Genomic DNA, 19,273 nt, shown 5'->3' on the forward strand with positions numbered 1-19,273 from the left:
CTTTCTTTTTTAAAATTTATTTAAATTCAAGTTAATTAACATATAGTGTAGTACTGGTTTCAGGGGTAGAATTTAGTGATTCATCACTTACATATAACACCCACTGCTTATCCCAACAAGTGCCCTCCTTAATGCCCATCACCCGTTTAGCCCAATCCCCCCCCAACCTCTCCTCCAGCAACCCTCAGTTTGTTCTCTGTAGTTAAGAGTCTCTTATGGTTTGCCTCCCTCCCTGTTTTTATCTTATTTTTCTTTCCCTTCCCCTATGTTCATCTCTTTTGTTTCTTAAATTCCACATATGAATGAAATCATATGATATTTGCCTTTGACTGACACACTTATTTCACTTACACTCTAGTTCCATCTAGATACATTGTTGCAAATGGCAAGATTTCATTCTTTTTGATCACCCAGTAATATTCTTTGATGCAGTGGCTTTCAAGCAGTAGTTAATAAAGTAAGAAAAGTCACAGGAGAGAAGAAGAGACAAGAGGAGAAAGGAAATAGAAGAGAGAAGGAAGCTGAGAGAGGAGAAGGTAGAATGGCAGAACTGATATTATATTTTTTAATGCAAAGTCTTCCCCTGCTGTATACCTCCTTATTAAAGTCAAATTTGGGGAACCTGGGTGGCTCAGTTAGTTAAGGGGCTGACTTCAGCTCAGGTCGTGATCTCAGAGTTCATGAATTCAAGCCCTGCATCTGGCTCTCTGCTGTGAACACAGAGCCTGCTTCAGATCCTCTGTCCTCCTCTCTCTCTCTGCCCCTCTCCCACTAATTCTTTCTCTCCCTCGCTCTCTCGCTCTCTCTCTGAAAAATACATAAACTATAAAAAATTAGAATCAAATTCTACCTCTCTGAAAAGAAGTAATGCCCCTTTTCTAAATGTATAATCAGGCACGTACTCTAAAATGGAAATAAATTGTCCTCTTTAATACATGTAGTTATTTCTTTTTTTTAATTTTTTAATGTTTATTTATTTTCAAGAGAGAGAGAGAGATAGAGCATGAACAGAGGAGGGGCAGAGAGAGAGAAGAACACATAGAATCCGAAGCAGGCTCCAGGCTCTGAGCTGTCAGCACAGAGCCCGACATGGAGCTAGAACTCACAGACTGTGAAATCATGACCTGAGCTGAAGTTGGATGCTTAAATAATTGAGCAAGCCAGGTGCCTCCATCAAGTTATTTCTTTGATTTAATTCTGTAGGCATACAGTATCTGAAAGTAGGATGGAACATTTTTATCTGTCACAGAGCACTGATTACAAATAGGGTCTTAGATTTGTGGCTTATCGTATGACAGACTCTGCCTCTACCCAAACCCTTTATGTTTTTGGCGATTTCATACATATAGCATATACAAATAAAACCAGCATAATAAAGTTATTGAGAAATAAAATTACACAGTTACAATGATAGGATAATATATGGACGTTTCCTGATTTATTCTTTTCTGTCACTGCACAGCAGTAACTATCTGACATTGGGTAGTATCTTAAATTTACACTAAGATCCAGACATTACAATGTGTCTTAAAAACTAGACCTACTTATAAAATATAAAAGCATACTCATTATCTAATATTTACTCAGAAAATAATAACCTAGGTTAGTATGTTTAGATCATCGAAATTCTAGGTTACATATTTTAGCAGTTTTTAGTCAGTTGTGGGAGACTGCATTTTTCTTTAATTAGGTAAATATTACATATATATTTATATGTAAATATATATAATTTACTATATATAATATTTATATGCATACACACACACACACACATATATATATATAATATTTACTTAATTATACACACACACACACACACACATGATTCAAGACCAAACTCAAACATATGCTTTAAACTAACAAGATTTATCAATTATAAACAAAGTCTATGAAAGAGAAAACAAAGGAAACAGGCAGCATGAGGGATTTAGAAATAGATAAATTCTGAAAGAAATCATCGTTCAAGATCTTCCTAATACTTCCTTTGTGGTTAATCTTGGAAGCTCTTCAGTTGTTGAGGGACTGTTCTTCTGAAACACCATCTCAGTTTGTCTGCTAGTGCTTTAAATACAATGCTATATATAAAACACCTCTTTTGACATTTTTACCTGAGCTTCTCTTCATTGCCTTCCATGTGTTAGGTTCAAAGTAAATGGCAAAGATGGAGTGAATCAATCCCATGAGACTCCTCTGCCTACACTGAAACAGATAGCAGGAGAAATACGAACATATGGGACCCAAACACCAGATTTGCAGTCACTAAATATATAACTAAAATAATGTTTACTATTATTTTTTTACCCTTTGAAAAAAGATTTGAATGAGCCTTCTACTCAGTTAGCCAGACTTTTTCATATCCTCATGAGTGTCCCCTGACTAGCAATGTTAGGAAATGAATTCACAGTCCAATTTTCTATACACTAACAACAGATCTAAGTAGACCATTTCTATAGCAAAGGACTTACAGAGCTAAGCCAATATTAAAATGTCTTCAAAATCCATTAACCATGATTATCAATATTTTCCTTTCCATATTTCATGTGAAATCCTATCTGATATGGAGTCAGGGCAAATATTACATGCACTATTATTCAGGCAAAAAATTTTATTCAGAAGGCATATAGTTTAGATGGTAGAAATAAGTTAGGAATGATAAATAAAGTTGAAGCTGCAGAGATTCTCAGAGCTAGTGCATATAATATCAGTTTTGATGCATACAGAGGACTGAAGAAAAGCAGTAACACAAATATATAAGACTAAGTGGCAGACTTTGAAAGAATATATGTAAGTTAAGGAAAATTGGCATGAACTCAGTATGCCAAGGGAAATCAACAGTAGGAAAGCATATAACTTTTAAATACAATTGAACTGCAGTTCAGAAAAATCAAAGTAAACCATCTCATTTTTTATATGTTCAGGCATTCTAAAAAAGGTCAGTAACTTTGCTTGAGATCCATAATTTGATATTTCAAAATTAATCATTTCTGACAAAATAATTTATATTGGCTATAGTTCTGAGGATGATTATTCTTTTCATATTTTTATGTAGTATAGATGACAATTGACCTTATTTTATCTTTAACAAAATATTGTTGTAATAAATATGCATAAAAGATAAGAGACAGTGGTTTACTTTTTAAGTAAGAGACTTTTAAGAGGAGAAAAGCTCTTTAATTAAAGGATGTATATTTTATACATTTCTGCAGCTGAGAATGTTGCCAATTACCTTGAGTGAGGTGTGTGTGAATCAGTATTTGCATGTGCCCACTCAAACCAAAAGCTAATTATAAAGGGTATAGGAAAAACTGGATTAAACATACAAACTAAAATCCTGAATAAATTATTCAAAACATGAACTATGGTTAAAAAACAAAAAAGAAAAACTTTCATCTGGATTCCTAACTCCTAGATTCTTTGTTCCTTGACATTTGTGTGATTCCACCTAGGACCCAATAGCCCCTACTCAGTACTTATTTTATATGGTTCTCCCCAGAGAACCCTCCTCCTCGAAAGTTTATACATCTGCAAGCTTCAGAAGGAAACGCTGCAGAACTGCAACTCTTAAAAAACTGGCATGGGAAATCTGGGGCAGGAATGGGCAGGAGAACAAGATTATTCTATCTCAGGACTGAGGAGTGGCATAGAGAAAAGAGAGTCACTGATAAAATGACAGAGACCACTCCCAGCCAAGAGAAGCACAAGGAAAGTGATATGAGTAATTGTATTTCTAGTCATGTCCCCAATAAACTACCCCTTTAAAATATCTGCACACTGTTACTGCTATGTTAGATGGTTATTTAAAAACACTTTTTGGGATATACTGATAGTTTCAAAACCTGTGCAAGAGGGGCTGGCCGGATAATGTCAATGTGTGTTTAGTCTGCTTCCTCTATTGCTTCAAGTCAGTTGGTTCCAAAGAGCACGGTTCTTTGACTTACTGAGGAAAAATACACAACAGGTTAAAAAATAATTAAAAACTTACAGAAGACAATGTGAAGATGTTTCTTATCCCACATGGGATAAGAAAACTCAGGATGGGAGCATATACAAAATTGAAGGTATAATTCAAACTTTCAAATAATATCCAGTTTATGAAACCTTTAATCAATTGCAGAATTTATGAATAAGGACTCCTATAGAGTCCTGATGTTGTAATACAGGTCATGGACTCAGATTTCTAATGGATTATACTGTTTCTTGGTCAAAAATAACAGACTCTTCACCAAGAAAATAGACATATGATCATATATGTAAATATTTGCATACAATTTCAGGAGGTCTCTGGACACCTTGAAATCCATAAATGAAGAATCCTAGGTTCTTATAAACTCAATGTTTTAGAGAGTCATGTGTAGTTGACATAAATGAACATCATTATCCTCGTGTAAGATCGACAGTGCATTTAAAAGAAAAATTTTAAAAATAGAGCCACAAGATGCATTTGATATCAAATTCTTGAACATTTATAAAGAGAATTTCAAGGGGAGGGGCCAAGATGGCAGAAAAGCATGGAAGTTTTTTTGCATCTATCCTCTCTGAAATGCAGTCAGATCAACACTATACATCTGCACACCTAGGAAACCATCTTGCACACCTAGGAAACTGATTTGAGGATTAACACAACAATCTGCACGACCTGAACCACAGAACTTGGCAGGGCTACTCCAAGGAACAAATCAAAGCACACCTGGTGGAGGGTCCAAAATGTCACTACGAGTAGGGTAATAAAATAGCCAAAGTCACAACAACAAAGAACAAGTAACAATCTCCCAAAAAAATACCTCCTGAACAGCCAGGTCCTGGACAGTGTATGACCATCATTTAATGTAGCAGTGCTTGCAGGTGCAGAGCACACAACAAGCTTTAGAACACAGAAGGGACAGAAAACTCGCCAAAATGACAAAACAGAAGAATTCTCCTCAAAAGAAATTCCAGGAAATAGCAACAGCTAATTAATTTATCAAAATCAATTTAACCAATATAATTGAACAAGAATTTAGAATAATAGTCATAAAATTAATTGCTGGGCTTGAAAAAAGCATAGAGGACAGCAGAGAATCTATTGCTACAGAGATCAAGGGACTAAAAAATAGTCATGATGAATTAAAAATGCTATAAATGAGGTGCAAAATAAAATGGAGGCGGTCACAGCATGGATTGAAGAGGCAGAAGAGAGAATAGGTGAATTAGAAGGTAAAATTATGGAAAAAAGAGGAAGCTAAGAAAAAGAGAGAGGAAAAAAAATCCAGGAGTACTAGGGGAGAATTAGAGAACTAAGTGATGCAATCAAATGGAACAATATCCATATCATAGGAAATCCAGAAGAGAGAGAAAAAAGGGCTAAAGGTGTACTTGAACAAATCATAGCTGAGAACTTCCCTGATCTGGGGAAGGAAACAGGCATTGAAATCCAAGAGGCACAGAGAACTCCCTTCAGACATAACTGGAATAGATCTGGAACAGATCTTCTGCATGACATGTCATAGTGAAACTGACAAAATACAAGGATAAAGAGAGAATTCTGAAAGCAGCTAGGGATAAACGGATCTTAACATACAAAGGTAGACATATGAGTGTAGTAGCAGACTTATCTACTGAAACTTGGCAGGCCAGAAAGGAAAGGCAGGAAATCTTCAATGTGATGAATGGAAAAAAAAATATGCAACCAAGAATCCTTTACCCAGCAAGTCTGTCATTCAGAATAGAAGGAGAGACAAAGGTTTCCCCCAACAAACAAAAACAGAAGGAATTCATCACCACTAGCCAGCCCTACAAGAGATCCTAAGGGGAACTCTGTGAGTGAAATGTTGCAAGAACCACAAAGTACCAGAGACACCAGTACAAGCATGAAACCTCTACAGATATCACAATGACTCTAAACCCATATCTTTCAGTAATAACACTGAATGTAAATGGACTAAATGCTCCAACCAAAAGACATAGGGTATCAGAATGGATAAAAAAACAAGACCCATCTATCTGCTGTCTACAAGAGACTCATTTTAGACCTGAGGACACGTTCAGATTGAAAGTGAGGGGATGGAGAACTATCTATCATGTTACTAGAAGTCAAAAAAAAAAAAGGTGGAGTAGCCATACTTTTATCAGACAAACTAGACTTTAATTTAGAGGCTGCAACAAGAGATGAAGAAGGGCATTATATAATAATTACAGGGTCTATCCATCAGGAAGAACTAACAATTATAAATGTCTATGCACCAAATGCGGCACACCCAAATATATAAAACAATTAATCACAAACATAAGCAACCTCATTGATAAGAATGTGGTAAATGCAGGGGACTTTAATACTCCACTTACAACAATGGGTAGATCATATAGACAGAGATTAATAAAGAAACAAGGGCCCTGAATGATATATTGGATCAGATGAACTTGACAGATATATTTAGAACTCTACACCCCAAAGCAACGGAAAATTGCTCATGTTCACTCTTCTCAAGTGCACATGGAACAGTCTCCAAGGTAGATCACATACTGGGTCACAAAACAGCCATTAATAAGTGTAAAATAACTGAGATCATACCATGCACACTTTCATATCACAATGCTATGAAACTTGAAATCAACCACGGAGAAAAGTCTGGAAAACCTCCAAAAGCATGGAGGTTAAAGAACATCCTACTAAAGATGAATGAGTCAACCATGCAATTAGAGAAGAAATTTAAATATATGGAAACAAATGAAAATGATAATACAATCCAAATGCTTTAGGATGCAGTAAGGCAGTCCTGAGAGGAAAATACATTGCAATCCAGGGCTATCTCAAGAAACAAGAAAAATCCCAAATACAAAATCTAACAGCACACCTAAAGGAACTAGAAGCAGAATAGCAAAGACACCCCAAACCCAGAAGAAGAAGAGAAATAATAAATAAACAATATAGAATCTAAAAAAAAGTAGAGCAGATCAACGAAACCAAGAGTTGGTTTTTTGAAAAAATAAACAAAATTGATAAACCTCTAGCCAGACTTCTCAAAAAGAAAAGAGAAAGGACCCAAATAGATAAAATCATGAATGAAAATGGAATTATTACAACAAATCCCTCAGGAATACAAGCAATTATCAGGGAATAGTATGAAAAATTATATGCCAATAAAGTGCACAACCTGGCAGAAATGAACAAATTTCTAAACACCCATGCACTTCCAAAACTCAAACGGGAAAAAATAGAAAATTTGAACAGACCCATAACTAGTGAAGAAATTGAGTTAGTTATCAAAAATCTCTGGGGAATTCTACCAGACATTTAAAGCAGGATAATACCTATCCTTCTCAAGCTGTTCCAAAAATTAGAAAGGTAAGGAAAACTTCCAGACTCATTCTATGAAGCCAGCATTGCTTTGATTCCCAAACCAGACAGAGACCCAGCAAAAAGAGAGAGCTACAGGCCAATATCCCTGATGAAGATGAATGCAAAAATTCTCAACAAGATACTAGCAAATCGAATTCAACAGCATATAAAAGAATTATTTATCATGATCAAGTGGGATTCATTCCTGGGCTGCAGGGCTGGTTCAATATTCACAAGTCAATCAACGTGATACATCACATTAATAAAAGAAAAGATAAGAACCATATGATCCTGTCAATCGATGCAGAAAAAGCATCTGACAAAATTCAGCATCTTTTCTTAATAAAGACCCTCGAGAAAGTCAGGATAGAAGGAACATACTTAAACATCATAAAAGCCATTTATGAAAAGCCCACAGCTAATACCATCCTCAGTGGGGAAAAACTGAGAGCTTTCCTCCTGAGAAAGGAACACGACAGGGATGTCCACTCTCACTGCTGTTGTTTAACATAGTGTTGGAAGTTCTAGCATCAGCAATCAGACAACAAAAGGAAATCAAAGGCATCAAAATTCACAAAGATGAAGTCAAACTTTCACTTTTTGCAGATGACATGATACTATACATGGAAAACCTGATAGACTTCACCAAAAGTCTGCTAGAACTGATACACAAATTCATCAAAGTCACAGGATACAAAATTAATGTACAGATCAGTTGCATTTTTATACACCAATAATGAAGCAACAGAAAGACAAACTGATCCCATTCATAATTGCAACAAAAATCATAAAATACCTAGGAATACACCTAACCAAAGATGTAAAAGATCTGTATGCTGAAAACTACAGAAAGATTATGAAGGAAATTGAAGAAGATACAAAGAAATGGAAAAATATTCCATGCTCATGGATTGGAAGAATAAATATTGTTAAAATGTGAATACTACCCAAAGCAATCTACACATTAAATGCAATCCCGATCAAAATTGCACCAGCATTCTTCTTGAAGCTAGAACAAGCAATCCTAAAATTTGTGTGGAACCACAAAAGGCCCCGAATAGCCAAAGTAATTTTGAAGAAGAAGACCAAAGCAGGAGACATCACAATCCCAGACTTTAGCCTCTACTACCGAGATGAATCATCAACACAGAATGGTATTGGCACAAAAACAGACACATACACCAATGGAAAAGAATAGAGACTCCAGAACTGGACCCACAAATGTATGGCCAACTAATCTTTGACGAAGCAGGAAAGACTATCCAATGGAAAAAAGACCGTCTCTTTAACAAATGGTGCTGGGAGAACTGGATAGCAACATGCAGAAGAATGAAACTAGACCACTTTCTCACACCGTTCACAAAAAGAAACTCAATGTGGATGAAGAACCTGAATGTGAGACAGGAAACCATCAAAACCCTAGAGGAGAAAGCAGGAAAAAACCTCTTTGACCTCAGCTGCAGCAATTTCTTACTTGACACATCTCCAAAGGCAAGGGAATTAAAAGCAAAAATGAACTATTGGGACCTCATGAAGACAAAAAGCTTCTGCACTGCAAAGGAAACAATCAACAAAACTAAAAGGCAACCAATGGAATGGGAAAAGATATTTGCAAATGACATATCAGACAAAGGGCTAGTCTCCAAAATCTATAAAGAACTCACCAAATTCCACACCCGAAAAACAAATAATCCAGTGAAGAAATGGGCAGAGGACATGAATAGACACTTCTCTAAAGAAGACATCCAGATGGCCAACAGGCACATGAAAAGATGTTCAACATTACTCCTCATCAGGGAAATACAAATCAAAACCACACTGAGATTCCACCTCGCACCAGTCTAAGTGGCTAAAATGAAGAAATTAGGAGACTATAGATGCTGGCGAAGATGTGGAGAAATGGGAACCCTCTTTCACTGTTGGTGGGAATGCAAACTGGTGCAGCCACTCTGGAAAACAGTGTGGAGGTTCTTCAAAAAATTAAAAATAGAAATACCCTATGACCCAGCAATAGCACTGCTAGGAATTTACCCAAGGGATACAGGAGTGCTGATGCATAGGGGCACTTGCACCCTAATATTTATAGCAGCACTTTCAGCAATAGCCAAATTACGGAAAGAACCTAAATGTCCATCAACTGACGAATGGATAAAGAAGATGTGGTTTATACGTACAATGGAATACTACTTGGCAATTAGAAAGAATGAAATCTGGCCATTTGTAGCAACATGGATGAAATGGAGAGTATTATGCTAAGTGTAATAAGTCAGTCAGAGAAAGACAGATACCATATGTTTTCACTCATATATGGATCCTGAGAAACTTAGCAGAAGACCATAGGGGAGGGGAAGGGGGAAAAAAAGTTACAGTGAGGGAAGGAGGCAAACCATAAGAGACTCTTAAATACTGAAAACAAACTGAGGGTTTACGGGGGGTGGGAGAGAGGGGAGAGTGAGTGATGTGCATTGAGGAGGGCACCTGTTGGGATGAGCATCGGGTGTTGTATGGAAACCAATTTGACAATAAATTTTATATATATATAAAATTTTATATATATATAAAATTCTCTTTTTTTCCATTTTCTATATGAGTGTGTATATATATACACACTCATATGGAAAAAAAGAGAATTTCTATTTTTTTCCCAGAAAAACATGAAAGGTATGAAGTCTTTAAGTAATCTCCACATTTTTTACTAGTTCTTTTTACTTCTACTTTACTAGTGTTTTTTTTACTATTTTCAGATTCTTTAAATACTATTAGCTTTTGACCTTAGTTATTATACATTCTTATTGGCATAAATGCTACTTTTATCTTAATATAATTTAAGAAGTTTGAATCTTAAAAATCTGGACCTTATTTATATGGCTGTTTAAATTCTCAGTTGAGAATATACGTCTACTCCCTAGAGATCTTCATGTTTTATTATTACAAATTGTGTCCTCTTTTTTGATGCTATTCAAAGAAACTATCAACACTTTCAAAAGATTCATCCCGGAATCATTTTCTTTTCGCAAAGAGAAATTCTAAAAAAAAACTTTATACAGCTTGCTAAATTAACTGGGTCTCCATGTGAATTAGTGTTTAATTTCTGTGTTGGTTGGAATTGCTGTGTCTTTGTGTTTACACCTTAATTGGAAACACGATAAGTAACTGAGCTGCTCAAATGTCTTTTCCTCTCCCAGAGGGCTGTATGCATGCTCTCATGGGCTGCTGGGCCACTTGTGAACATAAATAAGTGGGGATAGACCAACCCTGTTATAAAACTTGTCACATTGCAGCATTCTTTGTCTTGTAGGACAAAGCACAGTGGAAGGTGCCCGTGGCACAACGTAGGGTTTTCTTAGTTGTGTTCACAGAGGTCTTAAAAGAAAGTTTAATTAGCAAAACTGAACTTTCTTTTTTTTTTTTTTAAATTAAACTCCTTATAAGAATTACAGAAAAGGCTCAAAAATAAGTAGTAACTTTCCTGGAAGGGAAAAAGGAAAGTAGTTGGTAGTTTAACTTATATATGTGTTTCATTTAAGAAATACTTTCTCCGTTGTTAAAAATCTCACCATAAATAACCTATGTAGCTTGAATTAAATCTGTCCTCTCTGGACATTTGCTTTATTTTTAGATTTTGTGTTGATTTTCTTTTGATTAGCAAATGGTACAAAAGACCAAAACGCTGAATATTTGATTAGTTGTATAACCATAAGACACTTATGAAACCAGAAATAAAGGATACCATTTGAAACACTACTGGAAAATATGCTACCTTCTCTCAAAAGCTTCAAGACTCTCTTAAAATATTTCCTTGAAGGATCCTCAGCATTATTATCATCAATTGATGCTTAAGAATGGGGAAAGCAAAATCTAAAGGTTTTTTTCCAGCAAGTTTCCTTAGCCTGTATTGCCTGTTTATATAGAATATTATAGAGCTTTATGAGGCTTTAAAATCCAAGAACTTCTCAGGGTGCCTGGGTGGCTCAGTTGGATAAGTGTCTGACTCTTGGTATTGGCATATGTCATGATCTTGTGGTTTTCCTGAGTTCAAGCCCCTCATCAGGCTCCATGCTGACAGTGCAGAGCCTGGTGGGAATTCTCTGTATCCCTCTCTCTGCCCCTCTGCCCCCTGCATTGTCTCTATCTCTAAATAAATAAATAAATAAATAAATAAATAAATAAATAAATAAAACCTTAAAATCCTGCAACTTCTCAAGGACAAAACATCTTTGGGAGCAACACAGTGCCCAGTCCATAATGCGTTTCCAGAATGTGTTTCTAAGATGAGGCACAGATATTTAGGGTAATGCTTTATGTCTTCAAATTACTAGTGGAGACCCAAGTATCATTTGGGGGTATCAGAAGATGGTCAAGAACTCAGACCCTGGAGCTAGATCTCCTGCATTCAAGTCTTGGCTCTGCCAGTTGCTCACTGTGCATCCTTGGGCAAGTTGCTTAAACTCTCAGTGCATCCGTAATCTGAGCTGTTAAACTGAACTAGTATTTATCCTCGCCACAGGGGTTGGTATGAGGGTTAAATGAGGTCACACCTGTAAAACCCTTAGAATAGTGCATGACATATTGAAAAACTTATTTTTTAAAGTTAGCCATTCATTACATATGTGCTGACTTAGATGTAGTATCTATTTTTAAATTACCTACACAAAAGTGTTTCACAGAAAATAAAACAAGAACAAAGGCAGCATAAAATTATTTATTTGTCACATGGTTTAATTCAGTTTTGAACTTAGGTATTACATAGTATTTCAAGTCATGAGAATGCTCTGATACGTTTTGTTCCTTCCTACCTAGTAGTAATTAAATAATTGATTGGTGTATAATCAATCATTTCACTATAGTTGAAAGCAAAAAGTCATAAACCAGATCATTTTAAAACACGCACCTTTAATTTTATCATTGTCATAACACTTTTGTAAATATGGATGTAATAAAAAAAACAAGAGAGCCACTCTTAAAAATTCATATGTTATTAAAATTTTGCAATATGGTTAGTGTCTTAGAGTGAAAACAAAATCTAACATTAGGCATCATTGGCAGTAACTTTCATTGTCAACAAGACATGTCTAATTACAGAGAAGTCTTTTTTCCCATATGGTAATTTTCAGTAGGCAGGATAGTACTGAATATTACTGAAGTTAATTGATGCAGATGGTATGCCACTGTTCTCTGGAACTGGCAGGAAAATTACGTCTCATTTCTCAAACCTCACACCTTTTATTTACTCTGAAACAAATCTAGATTAAGAAATGCTACAGTTTTCACAAATGTAGTCCTTCCTCCTAATTTCTGCTCAGCGATTTTATCATTGGGTAAAATAATTTATTCTTCATCATTTTTCAGAGCATTTGGATGGCTTCTAAATTTAAAAAATAAAATAAAGAAATTAAGAGAAAACATGGAGCCAAATCAACAAAGTCATCATGTAGATTCAGGAATTTCAAATAGATTTAAGGTTAAAACCAATTCCAAATTAAGCAAAAAGACACATTGTTACAGGTACAAATGTGTAGAGTACAAAAGACAGCATAGCTTGTTAATGGGGATAAGAATCTATTTCCTACAGAAACTATTCCAAAGAAACTATGTATTATAGTGTGTCATTTAAAGTAATAAAATACTCATTTTGATTATTTTACTCTAGGAGAAACCATCTTGTTCTTTAAAACAACTTCAAACCTGTCAATTTCAGGTGTGTAGGATTTAAGTAGACTTCTGAGACCATCAAGAAAGCTCCTAAATATACTGACATAGCCATTTTTGGTTATGAACCTTTTTAACTCTGAAAACCACTTCTTAGTTTAGGACTTAACATCAAGACAGTAAGGTAGGATATGATATTTGCATTTATCCATTCATTCTTTAAGCTGTTATTGGGTGATTCAGTATTTAGTATAATGTACTATTCCCTGTGTTTTAAACACATTTTCTCATTTAATCTCACTTCTCACACAATAGAGGAAGTGTTATTATTATGTAATACTATGTAATATACAAATATACATGAATGAAGAGACAGGCAGTAGCATGAGTTATGAAAAGTCACTTGCCCGAAGTGGAAAAGTCTTTAATATCATATTATCTAATCCTAATCCCACAACTTCTAATTGCACTGTGCAGAGCACACAAGGTGTATGATAACCAACTATCCCAATTTGCCTGAGACATAAGAATTTCAGTGCTAAAACTGATAATTTACTGTATTATATAAAACATGTAACTAGTGGTGATTTTTACTTTGCCATAGGATATAAAAGAATTTTCATGTCCATACCAAACTACAATAAAATATGGAAATAATCCACTTTTGTAAAACTTTTTGTTACATAGTGGGCAACTATAATAAGGGGAAAGCAGATAATTGTGCACAGAAAGGAAGGAAAGTAAATGTACACCAACATTTTTAAGTGCCAACTATTGCCAGACACTGTGCTAATTATGTTGTCTCATCTAATTCTTTGAAAACCATATGTAGTATATAATATTATGCTCATTTTTCAAATGCAAAAACTGAAAGAACAAAAATAACTTGTCCAAGATCATGAAGTGAATAGGTAGCAGAGCTAAATTTTGAAGTTTTCTTTCTTCAAAACCATATATTTTACAATGAAAATAATTTAAAATGTATTGATTTGCCATCCTGTAATTTCAATAACTCTTTTCTTGGTCTAGAATCAGTCATAAAGAACGTCTTTATATGTGTTCCTTCTGGCATTGCATTTTAAAAAAATGAAATTGAGTACCTATTAGGTGCCTAATTCTGTGCTCAATAGTGAATTTACTGAGAAGAACTAAGGACACTTCCTGACCTCCAGGGCATTTTTTGGAGGGAGGCAGACACCTACACAGCAAATACCAATTCCATACCATAAGTGTATCACATACACTTGATTAAGATATAAAAGGAGGAGAAAGTAAACAATCAGTTCTTCCTAAAAGGGAAAGTGATTCATAGAATTGACAGTGGAGACAGTATTTAAGTTCTACTTTTTCTTTTTTAAGTATATGATTTTACCAAGTGGAAACAGTGAGAAGGCAGTCTTCCAAGGAAGACAGGGAGGTACAAGTAAAGCCACACTTCATGAATTATGAGTCCCCTAGATAATTTGAAAAACAGGAGTTAGGGAACTAGTGGGAGGTAAAAGATGACACTAGAACAAAGGCAGAGAAGAGATTGTGAAGGAATTTATTGCCAAGCAGTGTAGATTTTAATTCTGCAGCAAACAAGACAATAAGTAAAGCAAGTTCTTAAAGGAGGGTATGAAACATTAGCCCTTTATAGTAATTGACTGTTTACCTATTTCTGTTCTCCTTTTCACTATACACTCCATGAGAGCAAGGACCTTGCATTGATTGTGTTTTTTCAGAAACTAGAAGAGTACTTATATATAGTAGGCACTAAAAAAAAAAAAAGTTGGATCATTCTTTGAAACAGTGATTATATAAGTATTAACAAGTACAACCAGCAAATGATTATTGTAATAAGTGAAGCAAGAGAAAATAAAGGCAGAATATGGGCAGTGATAATAGATTTTATATAGAATCAGCACAACTTAATAACTCATGGACAGGGGTTTGATAAAGTGAAAAGTCCAATATTAAAATGGGATTTCAAACCTGGGTAACTAAGTAGATGGTGATGTTTTAACCCCAACAGGAATATAGGAGGGAAAGCAGGTTCAGGGGAAATGTTAAGATTTTATTTGAATCCCTTAAAGTTAAGATTCACATGGGACATGATCTGATAATCACAAGTCAACAGTATAAAGGAAAAATAATTCCCCAATTTTAGTACTTATCTGGTGAATAAAAATAATTATTTAATATATTATAACTTTGTTCAAATTTATGTCATCCATATCTTTTGAATGCCTTAGAGGGATAAGAAAAGTATTTATTATCAAATCCATTTGAGATCATTATAATTCACTATCTCTACAGCAGAAACAGGGGAGGTAGAAATAGGTTAAGTAACTGGCTCCAAAGTCCTGAATTGCAACTGGGGAGGGGATAAATACAGGCAATGTAACTGTCAATCCAAATTATCACCACAAACTTTATTATGTGGTAGATAAAATATAGACATGATATAATGTTAAATAAACTAAAATTGTTTTAAATCTACAATAGAGTTTGGGGGTCATTGTGATTTCTTTAGATTCTTGATATTACTGACATCATATTAGAAATGGCCAAGCTGATACAAAATTCTACATCCAGTACAAACTCATTGCTTATATGAAAATGTTAAATCCCTGTAATCCCCTTCTTTCACATATCTTCTTGAGGCAAACAAATAAACAAACAAACAACACTATTTCACTTGCAAAATGTTTTCCCTAGAACATTTAAAGAATTCCTTTCTTTTGTTTTCTTTAACAACAGCACAAGAAAAATATACTCTTATCACCATATGGTTTCTCAACACCACCCATATCAAAATCATCTTAAGTATTAGGAAACTGTAAATTTGAAAAAAAAATCATTAGTCAATAGTACATTAAAGTCCCAGTTAAAGGAAGTAATTTTTGTCTAAAACAGAAAAAGATGATCTGGGATTTTGTGATTCATTGTGTTCAGGATATGAATAAGTGATTTCTTACAGGGTTTTGATTCCAATGTAATTTAACATACCAATAAACATTTCTGGGCTACTTTTTGAAGGAAAATGAAAGAAATTCACTTTTTTGTGTGACTTCAAGAAGTGTTTTTGAAAATTTCTTAAAGCAACCCATTGAGACTTCTAAAAAAAAGTCTAGGGATGTTGAGACTTGACTAACATTCAAGAATCCTGGAGTTTTTCCATTGACTTCAGTACAAAGCAAATACTAAGTTAATTCTGTAACATGAGGCACTTGGGGAAGTGGCCAAAATTGGAAAACAGGTGAGAAAAGCTGAAATGTTTTGAAAATATAAAAATAGAATCACCTCCAAATATATTTTCCAAGAGCAATAATGTATTGTATAATTTTTACATATTTAAAAATATAACAGACAAAGCACTGTTGCCAATAGGATTCTCTCACCTATCCACATATTTGAATACCATCCTTTCATAATTTCCCTATACTTATCTATTTTGTTGATTATAAAATGTAATCATAGACTATAAAGTTGCTTGTAATCTTCACAGTGTAACTAACCCTCCTATAGAAAATCACTAGGAAACAAATAACAGGTTAGATGCCATCAGTATTCTAATAAAACAACTCCTTAGTTTAATAATAGCAGCTCTAAATTGGCATTACTGCATAAAATACAAAAGATGCAGGGCTCAGATGGGAAGCTTATAATTCACAAGAAACCAGGGGAGTCTTCATTTGACTCTTTATTATCTTTAATGAGAAGATGAAACTTGTCACTGATGAATTTTAAGATTGTATAAAGTGTCTCCCAAGGAGTTATAGATAGAACTAATTTCAAAGTACTTGGTATTCACATAGATTAGAATCTTGCCGAAATACTTCAGTGTTACTCTCTGAGGAATTACGAAGTCATTGAGAAAAATCAACTCGTTACTATAAAGCACCTACTCTGCTCAGCCTTACGGGAGGTAGTTTTGAGAAACCTAATGAATGGGGGGAGACATAGCATCTATGGGAAAATAAGAGAGAAAAACAACCTAATATAGAACCAGGCACATTTCATAGTGCAGACAATAGATGTGATGGGAATGCCACTAGAGGAAATATCACCATGGGGACTTTCACGGAAGAGGTGTGAGGTGAGATCAGGGAGAAGCAAATTGGGAAATAATCCTGGCAGGGGAATACCAAAAGGGAAAGGAGAGGAGGCAGGATTGAACGAGTATAGATGATAATAACAACAAATGGAGCAGGAGAGGACAGGGCTAGTTAGGAGAGATGAGGTCCAGCAAAGGAGGATAAGCCTTACGGCTTCTATCTATAAATTATGTCTGAGAGGCACCTATGGCATAAAAGTTAAGAGCTTAAACTCTGAGACAGACTACTCGACACTGCCACTTAGCTCTTTGATGGGCAAGTGCTTTAATTTTCTATCTCAATTTCCTTATCTGTGTAATAGGGCTAATAATAATTTGTATTAATACAAGCGAAGTGCTTGCAAGCTCTTTTGTATCAAAACTGACATTCTTAGGGAGAGGTATATATATGTTTCTCTGGCAGCATGGTCAAGGTAGATTGAAAGGGTTAACTCTGGGTAGGTGAACTCAGGCAGTCACTGTAGTAACCCAGCATTTCCCCTTAACATCCATGATCCATTACAATTGAAACTAGAATAACGGTCTCAGAATTTCCATATATAAGTATAAAAAATGATCTTTTATTTTCCCTACCTTGCTAACCAAGTGTTTGCATCCAGCTCCTGTTTCCAAGCTCTCTGAAACCAATGGCCAAATAAAAGATTTCATGACAAAGTGTCATATTTAAAATCTGGATCTTCTAGTTCCTTGCTACAATAGTGCTGACAGTTCATTTGACCTCAGGATTTTCTGATAAAGTTCTGTATCTGTGTTTGGGTGAAAGTAATGACTTTGAGGAGCATTATGGAAATCCACCAAAATGGAAAATTTCTTTGGATTCTAATACTATGCATGATAAATTGGGAGCTTTATTACTACATTTAACCTTTAGCACATCTTTCTTTAAAATATAGATTCAAATGTAAAATCTAGCATTTGCAGACATTGTACTAATTTGTTACAGTCACCCTTTTTAACCCACAAGGCTTTGAGTTCATAACAGAGACATGAATTACAATATGAGGTCTAATATTTCCATCATTGGTACACATAATTTCTTTCCAGATCTTCTTTGTACTTACGAGGAAAAAAATGTGCACAGTGCAGATTCAATTGCTAAAAATTTCAATGAGAAGCAAGGAATATAGAAGTAAAAAATAAGTATGTCATATATGTTTATTTCAGGTAAATATTTTCTCTTCATCTGAAATTAGTTTATCTTTTAAACTTGAGCAATTTGGCAGAACAAATAGATTCTTTTCTTTGAAACAAATCTAAGTTATTTATGTCAAATATTCTACCTAATAGAGGTATTGGGAACTGTAGCAATTGCAAATAGATATGATAAAGAAGAAATAAATGATGTTCAGTTTCTGATTTTAGCTTCTGTTACTAGACTACAAAATCAGAGCTACTTATTTTCATGCACTGTCATCAATGTTTTGTTGATCTAATCTATGTCCAATAAAGACATGATCAAGAACTATTGCAAAGCCCACCAACTTGGTAGCATTCATCAATCTACTGACATTTTTCTACTTAAAAGCCCTTAAAAGCAGACTATGACTAATGGCTTATAATTTCTTAAAGAGAATTTATGAATTTCTCCTTTCCTCTTTGCCTTAGGAATATTTCAGAAATGCCCAGTCTAATGTAATTCAGCCACAGTGACTGCACCACTGTAGGACAAGGTGTTCTGCAAGTGCCAAGGCAGCTACAGGGACTGCTTAAACCCTGCCTTCAGCTTGTTCATGATCTTTTAGGAAAAGCTCAGGACAAAAAGAACATAATATAAACAAGTGATTGCAGGGCTTCAGAAAAGGAAATGCTTAATTCCTTTTTAATTTGTATTCTTTATATGAACTCAACAGAAATGATGCCATAAAAAAAGGGGAGATGCCTATGTGTAATAGGGAGACTTTTGTAGAAGCACGTTGGCAAATGAAGTTTCTATTAATAAAATACAAGTAATTTAGCTGCCACAGCTGGAAATCTCTTACTGCAGCACAGATTTCCGTAATTGCTCTAATCCTTGTGTGTTCTTTTGCTCTTTTTGCAGGCAGACCAGTAATGATTGTGGTGGAATATATGGAGAATGGATCCCTAGACTCCTTTTTGCGGGTGAGGTGTTCTTTTCTGATGGCATTTAAATAAGATATTCTGAGTTCTAGATTTAAATCATTTATCATAAATTAATTTTTACATAATGTTATTCATGGATTTTTCCATGA

At 34.8% G+C, this 19,273-nt stretch overlaps 1 protein-coding gene across 7 annotated transcripts in view; it reads left to right on the top strand.

Annotated features, from left to right (window-relative positions):
• EPHA6 (EPH receptor A6) overlaps positions 1 to 19,273 on the top strand; it is an 858,920-nt gene that overhangs the window by 707,302 nt on the left and 132,345 nt on the right. For all 7 annotated transcript variants that reach the window (XM_019448105.2, XM_019448107.2, XM_019448106.2 and 4 more), the window contains one exon: positions 19,102 to 19,163. In XM_019448105.2, the coding sequence (XP_019303650.1) occupies positions 19,102 to 19,163 (62 nt within the window). The remainder of the gene's footprint in view (positions 1 to 19,101; positions 19,164 to 19,273) is intronic.

The sequence above is a fragment of the Panthera pardus genome, unplaced genomic scaffold (genome assembly GCF_024362965.1).
Source record: "Panthera pardus isolate Hobbes unplaced genomic scaffold, ASM2436296v1 HiC_scaffold_16, whole genome shotgun sequence".
In the NCBI taxonomy this organism is placed as follows: Eukaryota; Metazoa; Chordata; class Mammalia; order Carnivora; family Felidae; genus Panthera; species Panthera pardus.